The following is an 18214-nucleotide window of genomic DNA, read 5'->3' on the forward strand; positions in this document are numbered from 1 at the left end:
AAATCCGCTGCATTAGGTTCTTGGGGAGAGCGGCCTTATTGGGTCCTCCGTAGTAGGACACGTTGCCACGCCACGAGACTATCAAGTACTCTGGAATCATTGCTCTGCACAGCATGGCGGCATACGGCCCTGGTCTTTGCAGGCTTTCCCGGAGCATTCTCTCTTTCTCGCTGTCAGAGATCCTCATGAGGGTGATGTCGCTCATGATGACCTGCTTTGAATGAGGTAGGGGAATGTTAGTGTTGGGACTGCTTTGCCGTTCCTTTACAGAACTGTAACCGCTGGTTTGCAGCCACGCGGTGGAGGCGGGAGAGGGGCAGCCGAAAGGGATCGTTCCCGGGGACAGCCGCGAGGGTGTGGGACAGGAGCAGACTTCCTGCTTGCCGAATTGCTGGCAGCAGGGACCGACATTGATTTCAATGTGAAATGAGGCCATTGCTAATATTAAAGTTTTAAGCTGCCACAAGTCTACGGCTTACCATGTCTGCCTGCAACAGAAATTCCGTTCTCCTGAGAGGCTTCTCAAATGTGCTGTAGAAGACCCCAGGCACTGAATGCGAAGGCCGAGAATTCGACCTTGTGCTGAGTGCGCATGTGAGAGGTGCTGTGCATGGTCTTGTTAACAGAGAAAGACTATGTTCTTTGTTCACAACTACATTTATCTTTCTGAGGAATTCACTCCCTTTTTCCCATTCCCACAGCCCCATCTGCGACTGTCTCACAACCTAGCCTGTCATCACACTCCCAGAGGCTAGCGCGGATTAGGCATAAGAAGAAGAGGACACGGGAGGACATGTTCTCGGAGCTTATAGCCTGCTCCAGAGCCCAGGCAGCACAGCAGACCCAGTGGCGGGAGAACTTGACCCGAATGCACCAAGCCAACATGGATCGGGAGGAGAGGTGGCGTCAGGAAGACCAGCAGGCGACTCAAACCCTGCTTGGACTAATGAGGGAGCAAACGGACACGCTCCGGCGCCTTGTGGATGTTCTGCAGGAACGGAGGCAGGAGGACAGAGCCCCGCTGCAGTCCATCTCTAACCGCCCTCCCCCGCCACCAAGTCCCATACTCCCCTCACCCAAAGTGCACAGAAGGAGAGGCGGCAGAGTCCCTGCTAACTCTCACTCCACCCCTGCAGAGAGCTCGAGCAGCAGAAGGCTCTCATTCCCCAAAATTTGACAAGTTCTTTCCTTCCCGCCTGACACAAGCCCCCGTCCAAGTTTCACTTTCCCAGTTCCATGTTTGGTTGATAATAAAAAATACGTTTCTGTTAACTACTGTTTCCATCATGTTCTTTTGCAGGAGGGGGGGATAGGGGGTTGGTAATTCGACAGGACAGTCACCTTTGGCAGGGTATATAGTCGGGGGCAGGCACAGCAGCAGGGCACATACATAGTGCAGTGATGCAGTGACTAGTTACCCTGGTTAGTCTGGGAGGTTGTTTTCATGTTATGTGGTGGGGGGTGGGTTGCTCTGTGACTTTGTGGCAGGGGAGGGCAGTTACAGATCTTAAGCGGCGGTCCTTAGGCAGGATCACAAAGCCACACAGCAGGGGATCTGTAACCGTCCTCCCCCTGCCACAAAGTCACATAGACCCCCCCATACACACAGTCCCTATCAGGAGGGGTGACAGGCTCCGTTGAAACAACCATCCCACCGCAGCGGAGCCTGTCAATCCTTGAGTTTAGAAGCTGCATTCGCGCCACTACAGTACACCCGCTCCGCACCACAGTCTGCGTCCCAGTTTTAAAAAATTCCCGCGAATACAGTATTAAAGAAAACGGTGTGCTTTAACAAAGTAGAACTATTTTTATTTTGAAACGTGTGTTGGAAGTGGGGTGAAGGGGGTATGTAACTGGATAGGATAGTCAACATTAACTGGGCAAAGAAATGGGGGCAGGTTTAGCTTCTCAATACACAAACTTTAAAGTCACAGGTTACCCTGCTCACTCAGGAACTTTGCTTTCAAAGCCTCCCGGATGCACAGCGCTTCCCGCTGGTCTCTTCTAATCGCCCGGCTGTCTGGCTGTGAGTAATCAGCAGCCAGGCTATTTTCCTCAACCTCCCACCCCGCCATAAAGGTCTCCCCCTTGCTCTCACAGAGATTGTGGAGCACACAGCAAGCTGCAATAACAATGGGGATATTGGTTTCGCTGAGATCACAGCGAGTCAGTAAGCTTCTCCATCTCCCCTTGAGACGGCCAAAAGCACACTCCACCACCATTATGCACTTGCTCAGCCGGTAGTTGAAGAGTTCTTTTTCAGTGTCCAGGGCGCCAGTATAGGGCTTCATGAGCCAGGGCATTAGCGGGTAGGCTGGGTCCCCGAGGATGACTATAGGCATCTCCACATCCCCAAGAGTTATTTTGTGGTCCGGGAAGTAAAAACCTTGCTGCAGCCGTCTAAACAGACCAGAGTTCCTGAAAACACGAGCGTCATGAACCTTGCCCGGCCATCCCACGTAGATGTTGGTAAAACGTCCCCTGTGGTCCACCAGTGCTTGCAGCACCATGGAAAAGTAGCCCTTTCTGTTAATGTACTGGCTGGCCTGGTGTTCCGGTGCCAGGATAGGGATGTGAGTTCCATCTATGGCCCCACCGCAGTTTGGGAATCCCATCGCTGCGAAGCCATCTATGATCGCCTCCACGTTTCCCAGGGTCACTACCTTTGGCAGCAGTACATCAACGATTGCCTTGGCTACTTGCATCACAACAACCCCCACGGTAGATTTGCCCACCCCAAACTGGTTCGCGACTGACCGGTAGCTGTCTGGCGTTGCAAGCTTCCACAGGGCTATGGCCACTCGCTTCTGGACAGTCAGGGCTGCTCGCATCCGGGTGTCATTGCGCTTCAGGGCAGGGGACAGCAACTCACAAAGTTCCAGGAAAGTTCCCTTCCGCATGCGAAAGTTTCGCAGCCACTGGGATTCATCCCAGACCTGCAGCACTATGCGGTCCCACCACTCAGTGCTTGTTTCCTGTGCCCAGAATCTCCTTTCGACGGCATCAACATGACCCATTGCCACCGTGATGTTCTCGGCGCTGGGTCCCCTGCTTTCTGAGAGGTCTGTGCTACTCTCAGACTTCAGGCCATCACCGCGTTGACGTAGCCTCCTCGCCTGACTTTTCTGCATCTGCCTCAGGGAAAGGTGTATGATAAGTTGCGAGGCGTTGAGAGCGGCCACAACTGCAGTGATGGTTGCAGCAGGCTCCATGCTCGCAGTGCTGTGGCGTCCGCGCTGTCACTGACTAGAAAAGTGCGCGAACTGATTTCCCGCCGGTGCTTTCAGGGAGGGAGGGCGGGAGTGATGGACGGATGACGACAGTTACCCAAAAGCACCCTGGACACCTTTTTTTTACCCAGAAGGCATTTGCGGCTCCACCCAGAATTCCAATGGGCAGCGGGGACTCCGGGAACTGTGGGATAGCTGACCACAGTGCACCACTTCCAATGTCGACGCTTTCCCCGTTAGTGTGGACTCACAAAGTCGAATTACTGTCCTTAGTGTGGACACACACGTTCGACTTTGCAATATCGATTCCAAAAATTCGATTTAAGTAAAATCGAACTACTCTCGTAGTGTAGACAAGGCCTTAGAACATAAGGCCAAACATAAAAGAAACTACCATACAACTGCATTTGGAAAATGTTTGACACAAATTAACAAAGATACAGAGATCTAAGACAGTTGAGATGTCCTTTCAGACTAGACGTTTTGAGACACACCTAGATCTTGATCCTGATTTTACTTACTCTTGTTAATTTGTCTCAACTTGTTTATATTTTCTGTGAAATTGCGGGTAGCTTAGTTAATTATGAAATAGAGGCTTGAAAGTCATTTGATCAGATTTCTTGTAGTGTGTGAAGTGCCATGTAGTTCCAATGTCTCATCAGGTTTTATCTTTTTCCTTGCTCAGATAGGATTTCATAGTTATCTATCAAATATACTGTTCTGCTACTTGATTATTTTTTCTTTTAAAAAATTAATACAGTGACTTTAACTAATTTGATTTCTGCACATGGAGAAATCTTTTTTTTTTCTTCCTTTTTTCTAGGTTCACAAGATACCTCTGATCTCATGTCCCCCAGCAAACGTAGCTCTCAAAAATATGTAATAGAGGGTCTGACTGAGAAATCATCCCAGATTACAGACCCTTGGGAGAGACTATTTAAGATACTGTCCGTCGTGGGAATGAGATGTGAATGGCAGATGGATAAAGGAAGAAGGTGAGAAATGTGTCCTTTTTCCTATGATGGTTTGCTAGGAGAGTTGGGCTTTTCAATTCTTCAGTAAACTGGACTATAGAACAAATTGAATTTTAAATTATATTGTATAATTTCAGCCCAGTATTTTTCTCAAAAGCATACAAGCCAGAGCATGTATGTAGGGTCTGTTGAGCCTCTGTAAACGTTGACCGCATAAGGATCGACTCGGTAGCCTGGTCTACACTAAGGCCTGGTCCCCACTAAGCCCCCACTTCGGACTAAGGTACGCAAATTCAGCTACGTTAATAACGTAGCTGAATTCGAAGTATCTTAGTCCGAACTTACCGCGGGTCCAGACGCGGCAGGAAGGCTCCCCCATCGATGCCGCGTACTCCTCTCGGCAAGCTGGAGTACCGGCGTCGACGGCAAGCACTTCTGGGATCGATCCCAGAACATCGATTGCCTGCCGCCGGACCCTCCAGTAAGTGAAGACGTACCCTTTGAAAACTACTAGGTTGGTGATGACCGACAACAGCAATGGGTGCAGCTGAACTTCTTCTTTAACATTCCTAGGCACAAACACTGAATTGCAAGCACAGGCTAGAACAAACTGCATTCAGCACCATATTTAGACAGTGTGTTTGCCCTTGCTTACACTTGCATTAAACTGTGTTCTGCATTAGTGCACCTTCACCTGTTCCTTGTTGTCAACAGTGCATGATTTATTTGGTGTAGCCAAAGCTTGTTTTATTTACTTGTCTCTAAGTATGTTAGTATCCTTCTTAACTGGTGAGAGGGAAGACTTTCCAGTTTTTCCGAGGAAATGCAAGCCCCAGAATTATCTGGATCTTTGACTGCGGCTCAGTAATTTTGTCCGATTGTCTGCTGAATACATTGTATTTCCTCCTAGGGCAGTGACATCCTTTTCGTCACCTTCCCACTCCCCAAACTGCTACTAAGTTTGAAATATGTATTTTCATTTGCTTTTCTTGAGTTTAGAAGTCTTTGTAATGTATTGTATTCTTTGATTTGTCTCTTACCCTTTAGAAGTTTTGGTGATATTTTACACAGAATGAAAGACCTCTGCAGATACATCAATAATTTTGATAACGAAGCCCATGCGAAGTATAAGAATCAAGTAGTGTATTCTACAATGTTGGTCTTCTTTAAGAATGCATTCCAGTATGTCAGCAGCATCCAGCCATCTCTCTTCCAAGGTTAGTTTTGAAAACACTAATGAGTAAAGATCTTTCAGATATAAGCAATATAAAAACCCTTCTGGAACTGCTGTTTTAAGCTTTAGAAATTTCCTCTAAAGGTAAATGTCTTAGCCTAAATCTCTACCTGTGGGTTGTATCTGGCATATCTTCTAGTGCTGTACTTAAGGCTGAGTTCCAGCTTGCGTTCAGCCTCTCTTTTCCCTTTTTACTGTTGCTCATAATATTATCAAACTTACTTTCTTGGAGCTGAAAATTTCCAGCTTGCTTTCAGACCAGAGAGGAGTTGGAAAATTTGCACAAAATCAGTTAAGCTGTTTGAGTTATGAACACATGAATAATACTTCCCTCCAGATGGTCTATTTAAAAAAATGTTTGTGCATAATTCAATAAAAGCTGAAGCTAAAAACTTCAAATGTGGCTTGTTTTAGATAGCTCATTCAGGTTTAAGGAATAACATGGCCGTGAAGAAAAATGTTAATTTTTTTAAAGTAATTTAGAAGTTGAGTGTTTAAAGTGCTATGTTTTCCCCCTCGCTCAAATCTAAAGCTAGAGCAGGGGCGGGCAAACTTTTTGGCCCGAGGGCCACATCGGGATTGCGCAACTGTATGGAGGGCCAGGTAGGGAAGGCTGTGCCTCCCCAAACAGCCTGGCCCCCACCCCCTATCTGCCCCCTCACTGCCCCCCTCAGAACCTCCAACCCATCCAACCCCCCCGGGACTCCCACCCCCTATCCAACAGCCCTCTGCTCCTTGTCCCCTGACCACCTCCTCCCGGGTCCCCCCCGCCCCTAACTGCTCCCCGGGATCCCACTCCCTTATCCAACACCCCCTGCTCCCTGTGCCCTGATTGCCCTCCTGACCCCATCCACATCCCCGCCCCCCGACAGGCCCCCTGGGACTCCCACTCCCAACCCTCCCTGTCCCCCATCCCCTGACCTCCACCCCATCCAACTGCCCCCTTCTCCCTGACTGCCTCCCAGAACCCCCTGCTTCCTTACCCAACCACCCCCCTCCCCGCCCCCTTACCAGCAGCAGGAGCTCGCAGCCGCAACACCCGGCCAGAGCCAGCTGCGCTCCCCCCGCTGCCCAGTGGGAGCAGCAGGCCAGAGCGTGGCCCGGCTGTGGGGGAGGAGGGGATAGCGGGGGAGGAGCTGGGGACTAGGCTCCGGGGCTGGGTAGGATGGTCCCGCGGGCCATAATTTGCCCACATCTGAGCTAGAGTATCTCAGAAAAATCAGGATGCTCTGAATTGCTTGTGCTTGGATTGATCTAAATTCTTAGACATGGCCCCAAAGCTGAAGGATATGGTTTAAGCTCTGGTTTGAGTGGGTTTTGAAAGGCTGTGTTCTTTCAAACCAGAGCTATTTGCTTCATATGAAGGATTTTACAAGCCCCATTAGCAATGTTTATTCCCTCCTGTTTTCTTTAATCCCAAAGAGATTCCTTGCAAATATTAATGTCTATTAATATTGAAAAACGGGGCACTCATAAGTCATGAAATGTATAGTTAATGCTGAAAGTCCAATTTAAATTGTCTCTAATTGCACTTATGACTTTCATTATAGACTATTCCTTGATATTCTAAACGATTTGTGCTGTATTGTGTATATAATTACTTAATCTAGAATTTCTTAACAGCTCTACATAAAGTAAGCTATAGTACATAAATCAAGCCAGTTCCTTCTCCCAGAATCCAACGAATCTGTCCTTTGTCGCTTCAGGTGCCATGAATCATAGAACTGGAGGGGACCTCAAGAGGTCATCTAGTCCAGTCCCCTGCACTCAAGGCAGGACTAAGTGTTATCTAGACCATCCCTGACAGGTGTTTGTCCAACTTGCTCTTAAAAATCCCCAATAATGGAGATTCCACCGCCTCCCTAGGCAATTTATTCTAGTGCTTACCTACTCTGACAGGAAGTTTTTCCTCATGTCCAACCTAAACCACCCTTGCTGCAATTTAAGCCCATTGCTTCTTGTCCTATCCTCAGAGGTTAAGAACAACAATTTTTCTCCCTCCTCCTTGTAACAACCTTTTATGTACTTGAAAACTGTTATCATGTTCCCTCTCAGTCTTCTCTTCTCCAGACTAAACAAACCCAATTTTTTTCAATCTTCCCTCATAGGTCATGTTTGCTAGACCTTTAATCATTTTTGTTGCTCTTCTCTGGACTTTCTCCAGTTTGTCCACATCTTTCCTGAAATGTGGTGCCCAGAACTGGACACACTACTCCAGCTGAGGCCTAATCAGCGCAGAGTAGAGCGGAAGAATTACTTCTTGTGTCTTGCTTACAATACTCCTGTTAATACATCCCAGAATGATGTTTGGTTTTTTTGCAACAGCATTACACTGTTGACTCATATTTAGCTTGTGATCCACTATGACCCCCAGATCCCTTTCCACAGTACTCCTTCCTAGGCAGTCATTTTCCATTTTGTATGTGTGCAACTGATTATTCCTTCCAAAGTGGAGTACTTTGCATTTGTCCTTATTGAATTTCATCCTATTTACTTCAGACCATTTCTCCAGTTTGTCCAGATCATTTTGAATTTTAATCCTATCCTCCAAAGCACTTGCACTTGCAACCCCTCCCAGCTTTGTAAGTGTACTCTATGCCATTATCTAAATCACTGATGAAGATATTGAACAGAACCCCAGACCCAGGACTGATCCTTGCGGGACCCCACTTGTTATGCCCTTCCAGCATGACTGTGAACCACTGATAGCTACTCTCTGGAAACGATTTTCCAACCAGTTATGCACCCACCTTATAGTAGCTCCATCTATGTAGTATTTCCTTTGTTTTATATTCATGGGATGTAATCTGGCAGGTTGGAGTTAGGAAGAATGATCCTACGTGGGCAGGTTGTTGAAGAAACTTACATGAAAGGGGATTTACACCTTTCTCTGAAGCACCTGGCATCATTCACTAATTGTCTCAGGATATCGGGCTAGGTGAATTATTCATCTGATCTCGTGAGTGTAGCATTTCCTATGACGTTGGCCAAGTCACTTACTCTCACTAGGCCACAGTTTCCCAGTCTGCAAAATGGGGATAATTCTGCACTGACAATACCAGTGTTAGTGGACTTCACCTCTTGGGTCTGTGTTACTGTGGGTGGGTCTGACAGGAACTCTGTAGTTTGAAGATTCTGCGCCTATTGGATCCAACGGGGGACGTCTTGCGCTGCCCCGATGAGTTCCCATGCTTCTACAGTCACATCCTGTCTGAGAAGAGTTGGGGAAGGAACTCCTGAGGGACTGCATTCTGTCCCAACTTGATGCAAGCCTTGGGCACTGTGCTTCACTCTCACATCCTTTCGGGTACCACTGTGTCAGTTCCTGAGCTCAGTAATGTATTTTTGTGACATCTCTTGCTGATTTCTGCTGTGCCATCAAGTGCCGGTGGAGTCCAGTGCCATGGGTGTTATCTGCGTCACTGGGGGTTTTTCTCCTCCTTTTTTAGAAAGGAACTGTCTATAGAAAAAAGGGAGAGAGCCCACATATTTCAGCAGGGAGGCACAAGATGCCTCCTGCTGGATACAACACCTCTCATCCTCCATCTATGAGAATTCTCACCAGGTGCATGAACTGGGGTGGTATCTATTGAGATGTAGATCTTCAGTGAACAACGATTACTTGTAAGTAATCATCTCTTGCCTATTTCACATGGGGTTGGATGGAGGATTATGAGATGAGCGGGGCAATTCACATGTCTCTCATAAGCTCTCAGGCTGTCTGCGGGCTTGGGCAATAATCAATGCTTTGGTTGATATATTTTCAGGATGTTCATTTTATGTTTGGTGATGCATCGCCTCCTTTCTTGGCAGACAGAGATTTTAAATGGGATGACAGAGAAATAGATTTCCCATTCCTTCATCCTTCTCTCTGCAAGCATGCAAACCCCTAATACACAGGGTGGGGTTTTTTTTGGTAGATTAAGGAATGAAACACTTTTGGGGATCCCCTTTCAAAATACTGGCAGCACACTATGTCACATGGAGATAATACTTCCCTATCTCAGTTTTACAGATGACTAAACTTAAGCACTAAGACCTTAAGTGATTTGCCCAGGATCGAACAGAAAGTTTGTGGCACAGTTGGAAGTAGAAATCAGATCTGACTCCCATTCCTATCCTTTACCAAACAACTAAGCTTCTTTGGAGGTATGGTCATGGGAAGGGGTAGTGGACTTTGGCAGCCAACTAAAAGCTTGATCCCACACATCTGAAGTCAGCAGGAGCAGGCCATAAGCAAGTTACACTACTAAGGAAGTCTAGTGATAAAACAACTGCATTCCTCTTTTGAGGCTTCAGTGGCTGGCAAGGTTCTGCTCCATTTTCCCATAAAGAGTTCTTTGGGAATTTTTCTTTGGTTGTTGCTTTTAGGCTGTTGGCCAAATGGACCAAATGACTGGCATTATTTAATGATTGCTTTTAGTTGAAAGTAAATGATGCTTGGAGACAAAATACTTAAAATTCTTACATATCTTGTGACTGCTCCCTTAGAAGGAGGTTCCAAGATTTTCTGACAGCTTTGAGCAAATCATCATGACTTCTGGCAGAGGATATGTGACCTCTAAGATAGGGCTCCCTTCAAAGCAAGTTGTATCATTACCAGGGTATTTTAAACATTGACACAATTTGTTGAATTACTTTCAAATTGTTCCGTACAACATGCCTGAATGAAAAAATTTGAAGCAGGCAAACGGTCATTCAGTTCAGTCTAAAGCAAGTTTTAATTTATTTTTTAAATGTAGGGCCAAATGCTCCAAACCAAGTTCCACTGGTTCTCCTTGAAGATGTGTCCGGTGTCTATGGCGATACAGATATTGATCGCAACAAGCACATACATAAAAAGAGGAAACTTGCAGAAGGAAGAGAGAAGACCATGGTAACTCCTTTAGACTATTCAATTCTTAATAGAAATTATACCGCATTTGGAATTTAGAACATTAGGAATTTCTGTTTCTGACCAAAATATGCAAAGAAAGAGACTTTTGGTGAGAAGCAGCAAGAACAAAACAATTTTACTGGCAATACTGTAAGTGCTAGTATCATGATGTGAAAGGAACTGTGTGGAGACTATTACAAGTCTATCGCATCTTATGCTGGGGTTATGTTTCGCAGTCAGCGTGTAAAGCGAAAATCGCGTATAGTCAAAATTACATTGAGTGTAATGGTGGGCGGAATCGCCCGCAGTAGACGTATAGTATTAAAATTGTTGTTTTTCTTTTTTTTGTTTTTTGTTTTTGCCAACCGCATAAAGCTGAAATCGCGCATGTTAAATGCGTGTAAGATGCGACAGACCTGTATTTATTTGATTGTACTATGTTTTCAGGCAGGAATTCTATAGGCAAAGTGCTATTGCATAATAGCTGGCCTGTAATAACAGTTATGTGTGTGCTCTGTCTCTTTCGTAGGAGGAAAAAATACTATTTTATAGAATTACATTGTTAGTAAAAGTACACATTTTAGAAGAATTACATGTGATTTGCAGTATGCCATGATGGTTTTGGATTGACTGAGAAGGTTTAGCTCTTACTTCAGTAATAAATTATTCTAGTGCAATCTGGATAACAATACCACAATTTGACCAATGTGTAACAGATTGAACTCTTTAGAGATGCAGTTTATGATGACATGGCACTCAGGATCTCGATAGCTTATTTTTAGAGTAAAATAACAATTTTTTCCATTATTTTTCATTTCTTTTTGCTAAAGGAGTTAGTAATATTTAATATATAATTAATGCTAAGCATAGAAATAGTGAAAAGTCTATTCTGAAGATATTTGCACTGGGATTGTTTGCTTTGACGCTTATACGCAATGTTGCAGAAGTTCCATTAGATTCTTTTGAAAAACATTTAATTTAAAGAGAGCGAAATGTTTTGTCTATACTGATCCTTAAGCAGAGTTCGGATGATGAAGACCCTTCTGGGAAGGGGAGAAGTCGTCACATCACAATAAATAAGACAGACCTTGCAAACTCTGTTGAAGTACTAGAGAGCTTTAAACTGGCAAGAGAGAGCTGGGAGCTTCTCTATTCTCTGGAATCACTCGATAAAGGTAAGGATGATTGCAGGCATTTCTGTGTTTATGCTTCCTTGTTAGAGAAGAATTGTTTGACTGTTAAAATACAGTTCAGGTATTTCTGAAAGTACCCTCTGTTTTGGAAGCCTGGATGGTTTGAGATTGGGAATTGAGATAAGGCTTCTTATCAATTATCTTGGAATTTTGGTTTATTTGTTGTTTTTTAGTTCCTCCATACTTCTGTACTCATTCACTTGCCTTTCCTTGAAAGCAGCTTTTACTAAGGTAGCACATAGGTGGTAATAGAAAAGAAAGAGAAATGGGAGAATGTAGTACCGAATGGATACCAAAACCTTAAGTGTGGGGGTGTTGCTAGTAACCTCCTGAAGATTTGCATGTAACAGATAAAAGTTCCCCAGTAATTTGTTTCTTTGAAGATAGTTACTGGGTCTTTTCTGATTATGTGTTTTTTATTGATGTCTTATATTTGTTATTTGAAAAAATACTTCATACAAAGAGTACCAGTTAGTCGTATTTAGGTATGTTGAATACTTTCGTCCTGAAGAATAGCATGATAAATAGAAAAATGGTGGATTAGAAATTGTCCTATGTTGAAAATGTTTTTGTTCCGTCTTATTATTTTTCAGTTTTATTATTATTAGATGCCTTTTTAAACAAAAGTTTTGCAATGCTTCCCCTCCCACCCTTAAGACTACTGTCTGATTGTTTCCACAGAATTCTCAAGAATTTGCTTGTCGTGGAAGACAGATACCTGGCTTTGGTTACGAATCTTCCTCACAGATATGATCATTTACCAGGTAAATGAAAGAATGAGACTTAGACTTTTACATAGCCCTTCGACCTAAGGGATTTGTGTCCTGGCTAGCTGCATCTTTGATCCCTCTTACATTTCTCTCTAGTGCACCCTTTCAGGTAGCAGGCCCTGTTTCTTCACTCCTCTCAAGGTGGAATCCCTCAATTCTCCTACACACAGAGCAGGTCCCTGGCCTACAAGCACCCCTGTCTGTCAACTGTTTCCTTAGCAGGCCCAGCTGGGTTTGGCTCATGCAAGAGACTTCCTTTTGGAAGCTGTGAACAGTAGATAAATGCAGTCACTCTGAGCACCACCTTCTTCTTCTCCTCCCCTCCACCCCAAAGTCTTTATTTATCCATAGGACATAGCAATCAGAATAAAAAAGGGTTAAAGCAGTGGTCCCCAACCTTTCCGTTTGGTGGGCGCCGGACGACTAGCCGCTGAGGAGCCTGGCCGCCGGACAAGCAGTCGCCGAAATGCCACCAAGAAGCGTCAACGCCAAGAAGCGTTGCTGCCGAAATGCTGCCGAGAAGCAGCGTCACCGCCGAAAATCAGCAGCATTTCAGCGGCACCGCTTCTTGACGTTCCTGCTTCTCAGCAGCATTTCAGCGGCTGCTTGTCCGGCGGCCAGTAGGTGGGTGCACATAGATGCCCTGGCGGGCACCATGGCACCCACAGGCACTGCGTTGGGGACCACTGGGTTAAAGCAACAAAAGGCTTACATGCATATATCTGACCTAATAATAAATAAAAATAATACTTACCTCTTATAAAGCACCTTTCATTAGTAGATCCCAAAGAACTTTGTAGAGGTCAATATCATTATCCCCGTTTTTCAGTTGGGGAAACTGAGGCCCAGAAGGGTGACGTGACTTGCCCCAGGTTACCCAGCGGACTAGTAGTAGAGCAGGGAATAGAACCCAGGTCTCATGAGTCCTAGTGCTGTATTCGCTATGCTACGCTTGAAGAAGGCCCTTGCATCTCAGCTATCTCTTCCTCTGGGGACTGGGGTTTTATCTGCTTCCCTGCTGACACTGCCCCATCCTTGAGCTCAGGGCCTCAGGTTTTTATCTACTTAACAGTGCTTTGTTCCATGTTCCCATCTGAAGCCCCTCCCTCCCAAATCAGCTGTTGTGTCCAGGTTGGTCAAAGACAAAACTTCAAAGGCATTAACACCTATTTTGTCAGTTAAGTACTGGTGGTTGGGTTTTCGAAAGCCATTGCCTGCCTTCCTGCAGAGGGATGTGAGGGGAATGCCTGCAGGAAAGAACCTTTGAATCATCTAACCATGATCAAGCATAACAATGATCAAACAGTAACACATAATAGTCATAAAAATAATAGCCATAACACCCACAATTTTCTTAATTTACTTGTATTTTGAATGCAAAATTTCAGAATGTTTCAAAGCAACCTATCCTGTGTTTTTCCCTTACTTAATCTGATTTTCGGTTGACTGAGGCCTTGTCGTCTCTAGAAATTTTTTGCTCACATACCTATAGCGGTATAATTATACCAGCGAACTCTTCTAGTGTAGATGCAGTTTTACTGGCATAAAAACACTTCTGCATAGCTTACTCCAGTTCCCCAAGATACATAAGCTATGCTGGCAAAAACACTTTTATGTCAGTATAAGTGCATCTATTCTTTGACTTATGCTGGCATAGCTATGTTACTTTAAAAAAAAAAAAAAAAAATCACACTCCTAACCAACATAGATATGCCAGTGTAAGTTTTAAATGTAGACTAGGCCTTAGTGACACAGTGCATTTTGCTGCTCTCTTGCTGTTAGGAATGGTTTTCTTGGAGCAATTTTTTAATTTTCTCTTTGCAATCTCAATGTAAATAAGCATATAACAAAAGTCACCTTGTAGTTTCATATGCTTTGGTCATTCCTGCTATTTTAAATGGAAAATTACAATATTTTTTTAAAAAGAGAGATTAAGAGTATCCTGACAAAGTAGTTCTTGGTCTTTCCCTGTACCCAGGTTTCCCTTAAGACTGCTTAGAGTGGGCCTTGAGTGATGAGGTTAAACTTGACTGAGGTTTGCTAAAAAAATACAGCCGAGTCCTCTGCTTGGAAGGGAACATAGATAAGAGAGCTGACTCCTTGCTTGGTACTGTGCTACTTATAGAGTTGTAGGACTGGAAGGGACCTCAAGAGGTCATCTAGTCCAATCCCCTGCACAAAGCAGGACTGAGTATTATCTACTTCCATCTCACTGCAAAGTTTTACAGTGTGCTGGAGGCTTGTTAAGAATGGGATTCCCATAAAATCTTATCCATAAGCCTTTGGGCAAGGTAAACGTTTTGAAATACATTAGTTTAGCTTTTGGCATGGTGTCATTGGTAATGCTTCCTACAGGCCCTGCAAGACTGCCCCTGCTGGGTGGCTGTCCCCACAGAAGGTAAAGGTCCCATGACTCATTCCTAATAGTTCACAAGCTAGCTCCCTTGTATCTTGGCTGACATTCTAATGCCCACGACACGGTGGCAGGCACAAGGACTGCCATCAGAGTGTTAGTGATATGCTTTGTAAAGGGGTTACCTAGAATGTGAAACGTGCTCGTATAAAGTCAAAATGTCCAGTGCACCCAGGTCAGGCTGGCTGGCTGTTCTGAATTACCATCAGCAGGTGAAGACAAAGTGAATACAATGTGTAATAATGCCTTAGAAGAGGGTCAGTCTCCTGAGCAATGTAGTTCTCTCTCTCATTTCCCATATTCAGGTGCTGTGGTAATCAGCATGTCTCCTTGGGTGAAAACTGCTCTGTGTGAGAGCTTTATAGCTAGTTTTCCCTTTGCATTTTGGTTTTTACCTTCTTCTCGCTATTTTTTTTTTTTTTTTTAAATTGGGAGATTTTTAATAATTCGTCTTCTCTAAACAGAAATGTTTCTTGCTCCATCCAGTGCATGACTTATTGATGGCTTGTTGTTTCCTACCATTGGCGGAGTCAGCAGTTGCCCAGAATTTATGGCCCCTAATCCCAAGTCTCCAATATCTCTTACCAAGTGAGAGGATGTAGCTTTGGCTTAGAGGATTTCAGAGTCTACCCACCTTTCCCTCTTCCCCCATCCCTGTAGACACACATTGATTGTGGATAAATTCAGAATTTGTGGCCTCAGATGATGCTCCTATATGCTAGGAACTGGCAGTTTCCCCAGGTCTTCCACAGGAGTTACTGGTTCTGGAAATGGTCAGATCCACCGAGGAAGCCTCATTTTGTTAAGCGCACAAGCTGCCGCTCTTCCAGTACAGTGTTTGTTCGGTAAATCATTCTGTTCTTCAGGCAGTATGCCATAAAAAAGGCTGTTTTGAATTTTTAAAGAACTTAAAATCTGTCCTTCCACTACAGACCGTTGTATGTCTAATTAGCAATTAAGAGAGAATCTTCCAATCAAGCAGGTACAAAAACTGTGTCTGCAAGAAGATAGGGAGAGAAAGAGACAAGTAAGGTTTTCTTTGACCATCTAGAATTATTTTACCAATAATGAAATAAACAGCAATTTAGCTTAATCAGTTTTGGACAACATATACCATGAAAACTGCAGACACGTGCAATGCTTGATTCTTGCAGATCCATTCCAATATAGTGAACAGACTTTTTCAGTAGACTTAAATGGCTCCAAAATAAATGATTAGTTAGCCCTTGAGACCCTGTTTGTAAAGTCAAATTTTAATTTGAAACAAATCTAATTAAAAATCCAATTTAAATACATATAAAGAGAATAATTGTTTTTTTTTTTTTTTTAAATTAGGCCTATATCTTCCCTTGTCACAAGCTCCCAAATGTACCATTCAAACCCCTCTCTTACCGTGTCCTAGCTTAATTAGCATGACATTGTGAAATCTTCACTACTTGGATAACCTTGGCTTTGGAGACTTTCTAAGGTAGGATTATCTCCTTTATTTCTTTATGAATTGTGTGTGACAAGTTCTGATGTTCTTTTTAATTATTTTTTTATAAGGGTCAGTATAAAAAAGCAGTTACCAGCCTACATCACGTAGCAGCTCTCCAGGGATCTCATTCTCAGCAGCAGCTCACAGGACAAGGATCCCTACTAGAGAATCAGAGAGCACTTATCCAGTTAGCTACTTGCCACTTCGCCCTTGGAGAATACAGAGTAAGTACAGCCTACCGGCCTCGCTTCTCCAGGCCTTCCCCTCCATCTGCCAGTCCTCCCTGGGGGCCCCAAGCTAGCCTGTTTCCAGCAGGAGATCAGACATGCCACCTGACGCCAGGAGGGCACTGCATCTCTGCCCACGCCCCCTGAATGCGTGACAGAGCAGCCAAATGTGTATCACGTGAAATGCGTTCTATTTGGCAGCTGTGAGTTTGAATTTGAGTTATTTGTTAGATTGACCTTAATTTTGAATTACCTTCCTTTTTTTAACAGTACGTTTGATAATTGCAGCCTTTGTCTCCGGATTCTTACTTTTATTGTTGACATATATGCTTCACCTTAGTTTTTAGCGCTGACCACGTGGAGGTGATTAAGAGTATGCTGGGGCGGGGGGGAATGTCTGGGTGGTGGTGAAGGGGTTATTGGAAACATAATCTTACTTTTTGGAATATGTTCATAGAAAAGAGTTGCCACCTGATAACTCAGCAGACTTGGAGAATCATATTATCTGGCGTGACCTCTTAATGCAATTTAGCTTTGGAATATGTGTTTTATTCCTTGTTGTTATTACTCCAGTAGTGCATATAGGTCACAGTCAACATGGGGCCCAGGGCGCTATGCGGGATACAAATGCAGTATTATTCCATGTCCCAGAAATTTAGGCTTCGTCTACACTGGCACTTTGTCGGCAAAACTTTTGTCGTCCAGGGATGTTTTTAAAAAAAAAACACACACACACCCCTGAAGGACAAAAGTTTTCCGGATGAAAAGCGCCGGCATGAACAGCGCTTTGTCGGCAGGAGTGCTCTCCTGACAACAAAGCCGCTGCCGCTCGTGGGGGGTGGGCGTTTTTTGTCGGCAGGAGAGCTCTCTGAAGTGACTTGCCCAGGGTCATATGGCAGGTCAGTGGTGAAGCGGAGAATAAAATCTAGGTCACCTGAGTTCCATCCTACGCTCTCTCCACTGGCCCATGTTTCCTCCCCTACAGATAACTTTTTCATTTGAAATCCTTAGGTGTCTTTTAAAATTGATTTATCTGATTATATATCCCTCTTGTACACTTTTATCTCTTAATAAATTAGGAGTAGGGTTTACAGCATTTCTGCAGTGCTATCAGATTGCAGTTTTGACTTTTGGGGAATAATTTCTCTAAACAGGGACGGAAAAAGCCTTATTTTTATTAAAAACTTCCAGAAACAGTGCAAACAATTTGAACTCTAAAAGTAAATTCATTTTAAATTACCAATGGGCTATTCTTGCACTGTTGAAAGAAAAAACACCGTGAAAGAACTAAGCATCCACTGTTAAAGGGGGTAATTTCATCAATTCATATTACATCTTTTTCCCTTTGTCCAGACAAATTAGATTACTTTGCCCACTAGTCCATTATAGATTGCAAATTCTATTAGATAGAGATCTTCGAGTTCCCATTTCTGCTGCCTACTGCAAGAGTTCGAATTCATTGTTCTGTTACTGATAAATCTGGATTTCATTTTAAATTTAGAATCTCGGGATTATTCATCTTTTATATTTTCTCTTGTAGTTGACATGTGAAAAAGTACTTGACCTCATGTGCTACATGGTACTTCCCATACAAGAAGGGGGTAAAACACAAGAGGAGCAGCCTAAAGTGAAGTCTAAATTCAGGAAAGGTATGGGGATTTTTTGGGTTTCACTTCTGAACAGCTGTCTAGGAATTGTGAGATTCCCAGTGACATAGATTGTAGTAAAATCCTTATACCCTCTGCTCTGGAAAATGTTGCAATATATATATTGTATGTCAGTTCAGTCACTTATATGTGTACTAAGTTTCAGAGTTTTCC

The 18214-nt window shown here is 44.0% G+C and overlaps 1 protein-coding gene across 7 annotated transcripts in view; it reads left to right on the plus strand.

The window, feature by feature from the left end:
* INTS10 (integrator complex subunit 10) overlaps window positions 1-18214 on the plus strand; it is a 46378-nt gene that overhangs the window by 13310 nt on the left and 14854 nt on the right. For 3 of the 7 annotated variants that reach the window (XM_054029745.1, XM_054029749.1, XM_054029752.1), the window contains 7 exons: window positions 4054-4225; window positions 5252-5421; window positions 10181-10312; window positions 11322-11489; window positions 12189-12271; window positions 16236-16391; window positions 17935-18043. In XM_054029745.1, the coding sequence (XP_053885720.1) occupies window positions 4054-4225; window positions 5252-5421; window positions 10181-10312; window positions 11322-11489; window positions 12189-12271; window positions 16236-16391; window positions 17935-18043 (990 nt within the window). Of the gene's footprint in view, window positions 1-4053; window positions 4226-5251; window positions 5422-10180; window positions 10315-11321; window positions 11490-12188; window positions 12272-16235; window positions 16392-17934; window positions 18044-18214 lie in introns of all 7 variants that reach the window. The other 4 variants (XM_054029746.1, XM_054029750.1, XM_054029747.1 and 1 more) reach the window with 2 other exon arrangements.

The sequence above is a fragment of the Malaclemys terrapin genome, chromosome 5 (assembly GCF_027887155.1).
Source record: "Malaclemys terrapin pileata isolate rMalTer1 chromosome 5, rMalTer1.hap1, whole genome shotgun sequence".
In the NCBI taxonomy this organism is placed as follows: Eukaryota; Metazoa; Chordata; order Testudines; family Emydidae; genus Malaclemys; species Malaclemys terrapin.